At 42.5% G+C, this 14,550-nt stretch overlaps 1 protein-coding gene across 7 annotated transcripts in view; it reads left to right on the top strand.

The window, feature by feature from the left end:
• Nucleotides 1–14,550, top strand: part of FAP (fibroblast activation protein alpha) — a 57,011-nt gene that overhangs the window by 27,101 nt on the left and 15,360 nt on the right. For all 7 annotated transcript variants that reach the window (XR_008332719.1, XM_053408279.1, XM_053408289.1 and 4 more), the window contains 9 exons: nucleotides 564–608; nucleotides 1,306–1,410; nucleotides 1,520–1,590; nucleotides 3,340–3,393; nucleotides 3,579–3,700; nucleotides 8,107–8,154; nucleotides 11,282–11,380; nucleotides 12,533–12,602; nucleotides 13,955–14,149. Coding sequence is in view for 6 of the 7 variants with exons in the window: in XM_053408279.1 (XP_053264254.1) it covers nucleotides 564–608; nucleotides 1,306–1,410; nucleotides 1,520–1,590; nucleotides 3,340–3,393; nucleotides 3,579–3,700; nucleotides 8,107–8,154; nucleotides 11,282–11,380; nucleotides 12,533–12,602; nucleotides 13,955–14,149 (809 nt within the window). In the remaining variant the exon portion in view is untranslated. The remainder of the gene's footprint in view (nucleotides 1–563; nucleotides 609–1,305; nucleotides 1,411–1,519; nucleotides 1,591–3,339; nucleotides 3,394–3,578; nucleotides 3,701–8,106; nucleotides 8,155–11,281; nucleotides 11,381–12,532; nucleotides 12,603–13,954; nucleotides 14,150–14,550) is intronic.

Below are 14,550 nucleotides of genomic sequence, written 5' to 3'. Positions count from 1 at the left end.
AACTATGGGGATGTTCTGGAGGTGCCTTCAAAAATGAACAGTATCCTATTGCTCAGCAGGGGCAAGTTGTTGGTGCTGTTGTGTCTAAAAAAGAAGTTCCACAAGACTAAAGCAGAACTAGGGGTGTCAGGGAATTCAGACGGGAACAGAAACTGCCAATGTTCCCTTATTCATCTCATGTTCAACAAATTGTTGTTCCTTTTGGTCTGCAAATGATACACAATTGATTGCTTTTCTTTCCCAATCTGCATTGTGTTTCCTTTGCTCTGAAATGAAACGCAACCTTTGCGCTGAAAAGAATGGTGTGGAGTATTGTAATTCATTGTGTAAAATGCCACCATGTTTGGACAGTGAGACGAATAATGCAGGTTTCCCCCCCTGGAAGCCGGTAAAAAAGATATCTCCATTTCTCCACTGCAGGGAGACTGTTAACACCAAGGGAAATGTCTAAACCAGTGCTTGTTTTTCAGGGTTTTCCAGACTGAAAATTGTACTCCATTAAATGAAGTTCTTTCATTCATGCCACAAATCCTCACACAGTTGCCTTTGTTCTTATTTTGCAGAAGCAGCAACATATAGAAGAAAGTCACACAGGATGGGCTGGTGGAGTACGATTTTTATTATCTTTACACTTCTGATTTTGTTGAAATATTGTAACAGTGCAATCCTAGCAATGTCTATTTTGAAGAACGTCCCGTTGAGTTCAGTGGATCTTCCGCCCAGTTAAGTAGGGTTAGGATTATAGCCTTGTTTCCTGACTGATCTGCGCAGAAGACTTTTGCTTTTCACAGTTATTAATCCATGCACTTAACACAAATTTCATTCCAACTCAAAAACTGTTTTTGTTTACTTGTAACAAGCACAGATGGTCTTTTAAATGGAAACGAAACATCTTGGGGAGGGAAAAAAGTAGAAGTTGAAGAAGAACAGAGGATGTATTTGCATATTGCAGCTATATGAAAATATAAATTCTCAGCGTAATAATGGTACAATTCTCATGTTTACATATGCGATTTCTCATTTGTATTTACTTCTTCTTACCATAAAGCACTTCTAAAGGGACCAAGTGAATTTCCCCATTGATCATATTAGATTATACTTTTTGTCATTGGCATAACAAGAATAAAGGCAACCAACTACACCCTAAACAATGTGCTCACACATTTTGCTTTTAAGTAAAAATAACCTAATATGAACAAGGACCACTTATTCCATGCAGTTTTACCTGACTGAAAAGCTATTCGCTTCTTTGTCATCTACAGTTGATTTTATTTTGTTTCTGTTTGTTTTGTTTTTTTGCCTCAGTTCTTTGTTTCAGCACCTTCTTTCACTTCAGACGGCATTTCTTACTACAAAATATTTAGTGACAAGGATGGTTACAAACATATTCATTACGTCAAAGACTCGGTGGTATGTCAAGCAATTTAATTTTCAATTTTCACATACTCTGCAGTACAGTTGCCATAAATAAGACACCTGACTTTACATGTGTTCTCCCCCCCCCCTCTTTTTTTTTTAGGAAAAAGCTGTCCAAATCACTAGTGGAAAGTGGGAGGCCATATACATTTACAGAGTCACAGATGACGCCATGTAAGCATTCTTCCAAGAACAGAGGGTTGGTTATGTCACCTGTCAATGGAAATTTACGTTCAATGCAAGAATGATTTTCTCCCTCAGACAAATAGCAGAACCCCATGTTGAGAGGTCAGGCATCTGCAAGGGCTTTTCCAGATGACAAGACAAAATGGATTCCCCATTTTGGTTATTGTCTGGAAAGCTCTTGGTGTTGGGTTGAACCTGTGCTTTAAGGGCAGACAGACTGCTTTTTTTAGGTAAAGATGCATGTTACTAGAGGTATCTAATAATGTAACCAATGAGATAGACACATTTTATATGTTGCCTAAATAGTATTGGTGTTTTTTTATTATTATTATTATTATTATTATTATTATTATTATTATTATTATTTATATGTCACCCATTTATATGCCCCAGCCACTCTGCTTCTAGCAAATTAAAACATCAAACACAGTAAAACACTAAACTTAAAAATGTTCCCTATACAGTGGTACCTCGGGTTAAGAACTTAATTCATTCTGGAGGTCTGTTCTTAACCTGAAACTGTTCTTAACCTGAAGCACCACTTTAGCAAATGGGGCCTCCTGCTGTCGCCGCACCATTTCTGTTCTCATGTTGAAGCAAAGTTCTTAACCCGAGGTAATATTTCTGGGTTAGCGGTGTCTGTAATCTGAAGCGTCTGTAACCTGAAGTGTATGTAACCCGAGGTACCACTGTACAGGGCTGCCTTCAGACATCTTCTAAAAGTCAGATAGTTGTTTTATTTCTTTGACATCTGACAGGAGGCCATTCCACAGGGCGGGCACCACTACCAATAAGGTCTTCGTGTGTGTGTGTGTGTGTGTGTGTGTGTGTGTGTGTGTGTATTCTGGCACATCACAAACCTTTTTGTTCCAATTCAACGGTGAGGTCACACAGCTTCTGAGACTTAATGCATACAGAGCAGTTACAAAAGCAGCAGTCCGTTTTTCAGGAGGAGAAAATGGAACGGGAATAAATCTACTCCACCACACATTCCTCCTCTCTGATTGGGGGCAGGGGAGCAGCCTGTGAGCATAAAACCTATTAGGTACCCAGTTCCTAATTCAAGTAGAGATATGTCCATAGAATCCTATTGACCGGAGGGGGGCATATGGCCCCTAATTCTGTCAGAGCACCTGACTTTTAAAAATCAAATATCCTCTTTGTCTAGTCTAACTCTCAGAATAATTTCATGCTTCAGTTCTGTGCATACTTACCTCTGAGAAACGCCCCACTGAATACATTGTGGTGTGCTTCTGGCTACAGGATTGCACTAACAATAACACAGACCTGTAACATAACATTTCTGCCTCTGAACAGTCTTAACTGTACATTTAAAAAAAGTTGACTTCAGTACTTGAAGTGTAGCACAATTATCCCAAAAAAGTTTTAATATCACATATGTGTATATGGACATATTAGCCTTGATCCAGGTATTTTGCTATCAGTAGGCTCGAGGGAACTTGCAAAAGTACAGCAAATCTTTAGGAAAACACCTTAAGGGGAAGAACCCCTTATAACAGCCTACTGAGGACTGAGCGTGCTCAGTGGTCATGGAATGCTGACATGCTGTTGGCAAAGGGGGAATGGCTAGCTTGTTGGAACCCTGACCAGGAGCGCTGCACACTGCAACATTTTGTTGTAGGTTCTACTTGTTGAATGTCTAATGGCAACCAACACTTCATGATCTCCTTGCTCTATTAAGGCATGCTTTATTTAACAACATACATTGCCTTTCAGATTCTATTCAAGCAACGAATTTGAAGGCTATCCAGGAAGAAGAAATATTTACAAGTAAGTCATCATCAAACATTTTGCACTGTTGTCCGTTTGGTTTCTGAGACGTGCCCAGTAAGTTATTTCCGAACACTGTGTGGCACCGCATGCAGCAAGAATGTGTTACAGTTTCCATGCCTGCTTTTGCATTCTAGATCGAGGCTGAAGTTTTGCTTTTGTTTTTAAATTCCGCTGTTTTACAGAATTAACAGAAGAAATCCCGGGACAAGACAGTGCATTACTTGTTATTTAAGAAAAGAAAGATGCCAGTACTATGCAGCAAGTTTCAGTTACAATGCCAACTATTATGCTTTGCTCTGTTACGGTATGTGAAATGTGTGGAACTATTAAATCCTCATTGTTCTCTCAGGAACCCGTCAGATATTTCTGCTTCAAAGCACCTTATTAATAAATGGAACATTACAGGTGCCGTTTTATGTACACTTAACTGTGTAAAAGCCCCGGGGAGCAAAAGGACACTTATTTCAGTGTGAATTTGAAGAGGGCTTCATAATTAATTACATTTATAGCAAACCTTTCCTCAAGTTGGCACACATGGGTCTCAAACAAGCCCCATTTTTTATCCTCACAACGTTCCTGTGAGGTTAACCAGGTGGAAAGAATGTAATTGGCCCAAGATCACCCAGTGAGCTTTATGGCCAAGTGGGAATTCGAACCTGCCCCCCCCCAGTGCATCTTACCCACATCTACTCATAAGTAAGTCCTGGTTGAATTCAATAGGGCTTACTCTCAGGGGAGTTAGGACTGCAGCCTTTGTCTAACACAACCATGCCGGCTCTCCATGCTTTGAAGAGATCTAGAAGGCTTTGAACTAGGATATTCTGTGCTCCCTCCCCTTTAGATCTCAGTTCTGCCATGAAATCCTTAGGTAGCCATACTTTGTCTCAACCCGCCCCCCCCCCTTCATAATTTTGAAGATAATATTACTCGCCTACTTTACAAGGTTGCTGTAATGATTGCAGTTGAATGCTCAAAAGCACTCTATAAAAGGTTGTGGTGTTGATGGGAAGTTGTAACACTGAAATCAATTCTGCATTGTCAAACTTAAAGCACAGCTGGGAATGAAATTGCTTCCTAACATTATTCACAAATTCTGAATGTCAGTAACTGATCCACAAAGTTGGTGCTAGATCCATTTTCTAAGCATTGCACAACCCAATTCTAGGCAAGTTTATTTGGCTGTAGGTCCCATCAAGTTCAGTGGGACTTAATCACTCGAATAAGTGAAGCTGGCCCTGCCATTAGGCAAAGGGAGGCACTCACCTCAGGCAGCAGATACTAGACAGCAGGGACCAGCAATAAACCACTGTGTGTATGTACCTTCTAAGCCAGGCATAGGCAAACTCTGCCCTCCAGATGTTTTTGAGACTACAATTCCCATCATCCCTGACCACTGGTCCTGTTAGCTAGGGATGATGGGAGTTGTAGTCCCAAAACATCTGGAGGGCAGTTTGCCTATGCCTGTTTAAGTGATCCTGTATCCTTTAGATGTGATGGAGGATGCTTCCACATCACCAGTGTTGCAGTAAATTTCAACTCCCAGTCTGGTCAGTTTCCATGCATGGAATGGGAGCAGGGCACCATCTTGTTGTTTGCCTCAAAATGTAGCAAAATGCCTTGAGCCAGCCCCACGAGAAAGTGTGCATAAAACAGCAACCTGAATCCTTGTGGGGGTAGAATGTTTTGGGTGGGGGCAGTAGACTGAGGTCTGCTAACCAACACTGCAACTTTGTTGGCCCAAGGGACTTCTGAGTATGCAACAGAACCGCCCCATCCTCTTCTGTCCCCTTAAGCAGCCCCTCACAGGGCATGACCTCCAGATTGGCTCCAGAGTGTTGGAGAACCTTCCAGAACAGATTCTGGGGGACGCAGGGAGGACAGAGAGAAGTCCCATTGCTGCACCAGTGAACCCTTGTTGATGCAGCAATGGATACAAGTCTGAGAACTGGTTGAACGCCCCACTTCCCCTGAAATTCTACAGACCCTGAGATATGAGGCAACATGTCATTGTCCTCTCCTTTATGAGAACCTAGCCTGCTTTCACTTTTCAGAGTTTCAGTATGCTTCTTGTGTGGAATCTTGTCTCCACACTTTGCATTGGGAAGGGGTGGGGTAGCTTACAATGACAGCAGTATATAATTTTTTTCATAAATGGTTCTGTTAACAGCCTAAATTACTAGTAGGAAAATTTAAGATCATGCATATAAGGGCTAGAACAATCTAATTCATTACATGGTTGTTTAAACTGCAAAAGCTTGGAGGTTTGACCTCCAAGGCACTTTAATTCACTTTCAGTCCTCCTAACCAGAGAAGGCAGAAACAAATTGCCAACACGAAAGAAGGCTGTAGCCTTCCATTATTTTAATGAGTAGCTCTTGGCATGTCAAGTTTTAAGTTGTTATGAGCCATGTGACGTTTTATTTGATGGAGTCGGCGAAGGGGGAAAGATCCATCCAGAGGGTTTCTGTGTTAATTTCTGAAATAAGCTCAACCAGGTTTGCTCTCATGGAACCGTATCCAAATGCATCACAAAGTCTAACCAAAATGACTCATTTGGTGTTTAATGAAGAGATCAAGCGTTAAGTAGTAGATCTGGATGTGTACAGGTTGATGGATGAGTACGGAACACATGAAACTGCTCACAAGGCAGAAATATCGCCATGACGGTAGCCATGGGATCATGCTAAGGAGAAAATAGCTACTCCGATCAGTGTTTTATGATCTGGACCGGATGCTCAAGCGTGCAAATAATAGAGTTCCCCCCTTGCTAAGCAAAGAACCAAACATAACAAAATGATAACGCCTTTCAATCATCCTTGCCAAGGATGTTATCGCACAGGAAATGTGCTCACCTTGAGAAATGAGTTCCGACAACTTCTCCGGATCCTTTTGTGCATGGGTAATTTGGGGCACAGCTTATGTAACTATTAGCTGGGCATCACTTCATCTGCGAGAGCAAAGAGATTCTCTGAAATATGTAAAGGTTAACATTTCTTTGTTTCCTCAGCAGCGCTTCTGGCACAGGTGCCGTTTATGCCGACATGACACCGAACATAGTTATTTAGCCACTCTTGCTATGCGCTGCGCTATCGTTTAATACCAATAGCAAACATGGCACTTACAGGGTTAAAGTCAGAGGCAGGCTCCTGGTTTGGAGGTGCCTATGATTTAAAGGTGCAATGAAATAAGAGGGGGAGAAGCAGGGAAAAAAAGGATTGTCAACAAATATGTTTGCAGGATGCCTTTGTGTGAGAAAGCAAGTGAGGAAATGGTCATCTCAGGGCCCAGTAGAGTTGTATGATGTCAGCACTGTGAATTTGGCATTGGAGCTGCAGGGAGATGAGGAAGGAGAATGTAACTCTTCCCCTTCCCTCATAGTCCTATCAAAAGATCTTCCCTTCCCAAAGCTGCAATCATCAGGAGGGATGTCAATGGAGGTTGTGGTCCTAATGTAAATTAAAGCTGTGTGTGTGTGTGTGTGTGATTTTTGTCAGGACCACATGGGGTTAAATTCCCCCCCCCCCCAGCTCACTTATATAAAGAGCAGCTGCAGGAAAGTCCAAAGACCACAGGGAGAGAGAGAGAGAGAGAGAGAGAGAGAGAGAGAGAGATGATAGATAGATAGATAGATAGATGATAGATAGATAGATAGATGATAGAGATAGATGATAATGATAGATATAGATAGATAGATGATAGATGATAGATAGATAGATGATAGATGATAGAGATGATAGATGATAGATAGATAGATGATAGATAGATAGATAGATAGATAGATGATAGATAGATAGATAGATAGATGATAGATAGATAGATAGATAGATAGATAGATAGATAGATAGATAGATAGATAGATGATAGATAGATAGATAGATATAGATAGATGAGAGAGAGAGAGAGAGAGAGAGAGAGAGAGATGATAGCGAGAGAGCTAGCTAGCTAGTATTGGTTCACATTTTGGCCATGGAGCCTCACTAGAGAATAGCTGTACTGATACTCTTATACCACTATCTTAACTTTTACTGTTTGTCTTTTCTCCCATCCCTGGAGAAGCCTAGAAACTGTAGTTTGCAAAGTGCTAAGAAAGAACGCTAGGAACCATTTCACTCCTGGGAACTAATAAATAAAATAAATAAACCTTTATTGTCACTACACCACCTGTGTGCAGTGAAATTAAACGAGCCCCCCCCCCAACATTCAATATTGTTCGCACTCTTGTGTGCTTGTTGGAGGTCAATTGCGCCACTATTTTTTTTCATGCAGCAGGACATCTTCCTCCTTCTGTTGCTTCCTACAGCTCCCCCCCCCCACAGAGTTATGTAGGGTTGTGGTGGTAAGGGACCTTTCAGAACAGATTTCAAAAGGGTTCCTGAAGATTGCAGGACCCTCCAGAATGCATGCAAGATAGCTGGATGTGGCAGAAAGGAAGAATTGATTAATGTTGCCGTGTGTGTGTGTGTAAAAAAAAGTGCTTTCTGCTGGTCTACTTATAAATACTGCCACCCTAACACCCAAAGCTCCTTAGCATCTTACATGTTAATACCGTCTGTGATGAATAAAAGAGGAGCATGTTACATGCAAGTATCTAGCCAACCGAATTCGTGCTATTTTCTGAAGTAATAATTCTAGGGTGGGGTTGTTGTTGTTGTTTTGCAGTTCTTGTTTCCTTCAATGTCAATTCTCTTTTTCTTCCAATCACCACCGCAGGTCCAGGCATTCCCATTTCTACTATTTACGAGAGCAGATACGACAGAGGTATCTTTCACTATGCATGTTTGTGTGCCCTGTTGCTTGGTTCAAATTCAGATCCACGGTGTACAATTAAAGCACATTTAAAGCAAAGAATCATGGGAACTGTAGTTTATGCATCACAGAGCAACAAGTCCCAGCACCCTTTAACAAGCAGCAGTTCCCAGGATTCTTTAGGGGCAGCCTAAACGTGCTTTTAAACGTACTGAAATCCCATGCACTCTTACCCATGACTAAGTCCCTATTACAGTCAAATATAGGAACAGGCTATAAATCTAAAGATGAAGACATTTCAAGTTTGATCTCAAAGCATTTTTAGTACATCCACAGGCAGAAAATCTGATTAGATACAGTACATGTGCTCTGCCTGTTTTATATACCTGGCTTTTGTTAATAATTAAAAAAAAAGGCATTCATTAAGCAAACGTTCTACCCACCTGCCTTCTTTTTCCTTCGCTGTTTATTCTGTTTCAAGTGTTACAGTAATTAACATTCTAACATGCAATCAGCATGTGTAGAAACATTTCTTCTGGGCAGAATGAGCACGTGCATTGATGGGGGATGGCATCGCAGGTGCAGACCTTTGCCTATTCATTTCAATAGCATGCATCAGTTCAGTTCAGATATTGAAACAGACATGTGCAGGGTGGGGTGGAACCTGACGCCATGATACCATCTCCCTGCATATTTGCTCTACCCAGAACTGATGGTTCATGGTGGAGAAAGGCCAGGGTTTCATACACAGCCAGATATATAAGCAGCCAGTCGTGGATTTTCCAGATACTTTCTACTGGCCATCCACTTTATTATGATCATTCGTCTTGTGCATTTTGTCTTTCTCCCTCTTTGAGGATCAGGCTGTACGTTAGCCCCTGTTAGAAGACAGGCGGGTGGCCTATTTGCCTGCCTTTAAACTTTAAACTTAGGGGACGCGGGTGGTGCTGTGGGTTAAACCACAGAGCCTAGGGTTTGCCGATCAGAAGGTCGGCGGTTCGAATCCCCGCAACGGGGTGAGCTCCCGTTGCTCGGTTCCAGCTCCTGCCAACCTAGCAATTCAAAAGCATGTCAAAGTGCAAGTAGATAAATAGGTACCGCTCCAGCGGGAAGGTAAACGGCGGAGTCGTTTACCAGAAGCGGCTTAGTCATGCTGCCCACATGACCTGGAAGCTGTACGCTGGCTCCCTCGGCCAATACAGCGAGATGAGCGCCACAACCCCAGAGTCAGCCACAACTGGCCCTAATGGTCAGGGTTCCCTTTACCTTAAACTTACGCTAGAAAAGTGTAACCTGTGCCATTAATAAAGATAGTGCAACTCGGCACAGCACGTTGGCGACAAATATTCACACAGTTGTTCAAAAATAACTTTACGCCATTTATTAAATATGTGAGAAAGAGACAATTACGGTACTTACAAAGTGCCATGAAAACTTACAAACGACCTAAAATAAAGTGAACTTGCAATATCAGATTTTACTAGGTTCTTACAAATTCTTGACTCAGTTTTTCGCTTTTTCTTGTTTTTTAAACAAGTTCAAGAAAGTTCAAGAAAAGGGTAAGTTCAACATTGTTCCCAGTAGCTGTGAGGAGCTGATGAAGCAGCGTACGAAGTAATAAAGAAGGCAGGGTGATTTGTTGGTGGATAGCACATTCCCTCAGCACAGTTTTCTGACACAAGACAACTGAAGAAGCCCAGAAAACTGTGCTCAGGGAGTGTGCTATTCGCCAACCCCAACAAATCGGCCCCATCGGGGGCAAAACAGCAGCCTCCCAACTGCATGGATTGCTAGGGCAAAATGGGGATAGAACGCTGACACCCTGTCTTCTTCTCACAGCTACCAGGAACAACGTTGAACTTACCCTTTTCTTGAATCTTCTTGAGCTTGTTTAAAAAACAAGAAAAAACAAAAAACTGAGTCAAGAATTTGTAAGAACCTAGTAAAATCTGATGTTGCAAGTTTACTTTATTTTAGGTCATTTGTAAGTTTTCATGGCACTTTGTAAGTAATTGTCTCTTTCTCACATATTTGATAAATGGTGTAAAATTATTTTTGAACAACTGTGTGAATATTTGTCACCAACGTGCTGTACGAGTTGCGCTGCCTTTAAACTTATAGCAGTCTAAGCATTGCCCTGCCTGCAAAACTAAGTCAGTTGTTAAGTTTTCTGGTATTTCCTGTTCATGATTACGCTGGAAATCTTCTGGTATTTCATGACCAGGAAGTGGTTTCCCTAAGTGCTGGGTAAGGGGGAGAGTTTTGCTGTCAATGTAATCTAGCTGTAACTGTTTTGCTATGTATGTGCTAGCACTGTCTGGTGTTATCTTAGGTCATACATCTGTAGCATAGGGCAATCTAAAATTATATACAGAACCTTGGGGGGGGGGTGAGCTCCTTTAACTAATCAATTGATGGAACACATTAAACACTTCAGGTACTTAATCCTATTACTTCATTACTTAATAGATTTTTGAACGTTTTCTTTCAAAGACTACCACTCCCGCCTCCCAGCTATTCTACATAATACATCTGTTTCCTGCTAAAACCCCAGAGAGCAAGCATAGGGAAACTCAGCCCTCCAGATGTTTTTGAGACTACAATTCCCATAATCCCTGACCACTGGTCCTGTTAGCTAGAGATGATGGGAGTTGTAGTCCCAAAACATCTGGAGGGCCGAGTTTGCCTATGCCTGCCAGAGAGGGTTTAAAAACACTCTGTCAAGCACTACAACCCAGCAATAAATCCCAACTCAGCAATAGATGTTATCATAGATCCAAGGAGGTTTAGTCCCAGCAAATATTTTCCTATTTTCTCCTCCATAGAAGAGAACAGTCTGTTACTGTGAAAACCACACAGCTGCTTGCTATTTGCATACAGGATATTCACTTATACACATGACCCTAGCAGATTTGACATGTATTCTCTATTTGTGTCCTGTCACGTAATAATTAGATTGCAACCATACTCGGTTGTTCTTGTACCGTTTCTAAAAATTATTTTAGCTTTCTTTTTTGAGGATATGTCTGTGAAATGTCATAGGGCAAACTTGGAAGGATATTCAGAAATCAGTAATGATGATAACAAGAACGCTAACCAATGGCAAATGTATTGTGAATCTAAATTTTCATCTATGTAGAAATTCGAATTTTGGAAGACAACAGGGATTTGGAATCTTCTCTGCAAAAGATCAGCATGCCTACCACAGATTTTGACAAACTTGAAGTGGATGGTATAAGTAAGTACAATCGACTACAGTATGTATCCTCCCCTTTTGATTTTACATAATGAGTGACAAGAGAAGAGTAGTGGCTATGGTAGCTATTTAAAGGCTTCATGTTTGGTAACTGTGGTCCTTTCCAGACTGCCAAGGATTCAAGGATTCAATCATCTACCAGAAATGCAAGTTGGTGCAATTGAAGTGGATTAAAGCATTCTGTCACCCTGACTCAACAAACCCACTTTTTTTCTTTTTTAAAGAGACTTCTTGCAATTGGGAAAGTGATGGGAAATTGTGCTGAAAAGTGTGGGATGCAGGAAGATGTATAACCACAGCACAAGCAAAACAGGATGAATGCTCTTTGTCATATACTTTCCCTGCAAAGAAATCAGAACGAATGTTTAGTAATAAGTAGACATAGGGCTCATACACACATCTGCTTGTGCCCTGACTAGAAAGCATGGGTTCGACCATTTGCTCCCTTGCCCTGCTCCTTCCTAAGAGAAAACCCACTCTTTAGAGATAGATTGGAACAGATGGCAATCCGGGGAAAGCCCAAATTGCTGTTTGTTCCGACTGAGCCTTAAAGAGTGCTTTTCTCTAAGGGAAAGAGGAAGTATGGAGAAGCCCATAGTCCAACCCCCACATAAGCTTTGTGCAGGCAAATCAGGGTGAATGACTCGTAAGCAGGTCATCTGAAGAAGCCCCATAACTGCTCAGAAACATGGCAGTTTGTCACCTCGAGCAGTGCAGGACACCTAAGGTGACTGGAATGCTGTGCACAGTCCTGATTGCCCCACACCAAGAATATTGTAGGAAATGGCAACCAAAACTATCAAGAGGCTAGAGCAGCTCCCTTCTGAAGAAAGGCCTTTTTAATTTAGAAAAACAGCAACTGGCAGGAAGGAGGCATGGTAGAGGTGTGCAGAATGATGCCTATTGTGGAGAAAGTGGACACAGAGACATCTTTTCTCCCTCATAGTACTAGAACTTGAGGGAAAGGTAACTCTATGAAACTTATTGTACCAGTGATTCAGGAGAGACCCCCCCCCAAACTACTTCTTCACAAAACACACAATTTGTTTGCAGAATTCGCTATCACGAGATGCGCAATAGATCTTCGGCATTCGCTATTTGTAATCCCCTCTCTCCCTCTCCCTCTCTCTTCAGCCTTGTGGTACAAAATGGTGCTCCCTCCGCGGTTTGATAAATCCAAGAAGTATCCCCTTCTCATACAGGTGTATGTAAAATTGTGTTTATTTATCCTTGCTTGCTTCCTTTCTTTAACATAAGGACTCTCCTCCCTGGAAGAGAGGGGAGTGGTTGTGGGCGGGAGACCGAGCTCCGCCCCTGGTAGGGGGCCTTAGCCCCCTCCCCTCCTTACCTGGCTGGTGCCCACGCCCACTGGAGGTAGCCAACCAGGTGCCTCCGGGGGGCGTGTGTAGCAGCTTAATGCTGTGGCACCAGCTCCGCCTCCTCCTCATTCGTCGTCGTCCCTCAGCGGTTAGGCATTGGATTCATGTGTTGTGCTGTGTCAAGGGCTAGGTGTGGCCATCGCCTATGCTATCTACCGTGGGTTATTCCGTTAAAGGAATCTGGCGGTCGTGTATTCCGTCCGATGCCTGCTTGGCGGGAGGCCATGGCACGACCCTCGGTGACATCAGGGGGTGAGCCTATAGTTGGATTAGCATCAACAGGCTCCACCTACTGTTGAATAAACCCACCTCCTATAGTCATCCAATGCCTAAGCCAATACCTTTTCACTGCTGTAATCAATAAAGTTGTGGCCTTTCCTTGCCCATTAACCTTATATCACGTGTCCTTGTGTATTTATTTCACTTAGCGGGGGTCGGGCCCTCGATCCACAACTTTGCTTTATTTGGGTGTCCCTTAACAATTATTGTCAAATACGCTCACGGCTAGTGACCATAGAGTAGTAAAATAGCTTTAAGTTATAAGATCAGGCCTGGTGAACCTCAGGTCTGAGGGCCACTTTTATCTGGTCCTTGGGACTCTTCTTCCCAAGCTACATCTCTGCCCAAGGCTAAGCCCCTCACCAGCCTTGCTCTGAATCTACCTCAAGTGCTTTTGCCTGGTTGGAAGGCGTTCCTGAAGTGTGATAATGTCGTTTGTCTGCCTGGATAGAGAATGGGAGGGTGGGAACCTCAGTTCTTTTCCACCCCTTGACTATAGCCTCCTGTACACTCACTTTCCTCCCCTGCCCCCACCCTCTGCCATACATCCCCCAGCAGGTTCCCACAAGGGAATGTGACCATTGCCCAAGCTGACTGGGGCTGATGGGAGCTAGAGTAATCTGGAGTATCCTGGGTCCCCCGGCCCTGTGTTAGGCAATCCAACGTGACAAAACACCTTACCTAGTAACAATATATTATGTACCACAACATAGAAACAAAAAGGAAGGCAACGTGCCCAAGCCCTCTCAGCTGTGAACCTGAGCAATACCGTTTTGCCTAGGCTCTGTATTTGTTAAAGATTTATTTTTTTGGCCACCATTTCCTTTTTCTTTAATAAAAAAGGAGTGTTTTGTAGTCCATAGCGCTGAATTTGAGATTCTGTGAATTTTCGCTGCAGGTACGGAGGACCTTGTAGTCAAAGCGTGAAACACACGTTTGGGGTTAGCTGGACGACCTACCTTGCGAGCAAAGAAGAGATTGTGGTGGCTTTCGTGGATGGAAGGGGGACGGCCTTCCAAGGCGATGAAATGTTATACGCGGTCTATCGGAAACTTGGGGTTTATGAAGTTGATGACCAGATCTCAGCTGTAAGGTAAGGGAAAGAGTGCAGTTCTGCAAACCTACATTGCAAGCCTCTAGGAGAAAGGACTGTGTGGCTTTTGTATAGTGCCAGTATAGCTCTCGTTTCTAGACAAATTTGGCATCTTAAATATTAGCTGCATACAGTCCAGCATCCTATTCTCACAATGGCCAACTAGATACCCATGGGAAGCCCACAAACAGAATCTGAGAGCAACAACATTCTCCCCACCTGTGCTTCCTAGCAACTGATGTTCACTGGTGTACAACAGTGGAGGTAGCGTATAGGAGCTGAAAGTAGTAGATTCTCCAGAAATAAGTAGCTCTATTCTCCATGAAATTGTCTGAATTTTCTTAATTATCATGCTAGTTCAAATTTCATTTTCTTTTGGGAACATTACAAAGAACACCTCA

Source organism: Podarcis raffonei, chromosome 1 (assembly GCF_027172205.1).
Source record: "Podarcis raffonei isolate rPodRaf1 chromosome 1, rPodRaf1.pri, whole genome shotgun sequence".
In the NCBI taxonomy this organism is placed as follows: domain Eukaryota; kingdom Metazoa; phylum Chordata; class Lepidosauria; order Squamata; family Lacertidae; genus Podarcis; species Podarcis raffonei.
The sequence above is the reverse complement of the archived record's forward strand: the minus strand, read 5'-3'. Positions and strand labels throughout refer to the sequence as shown.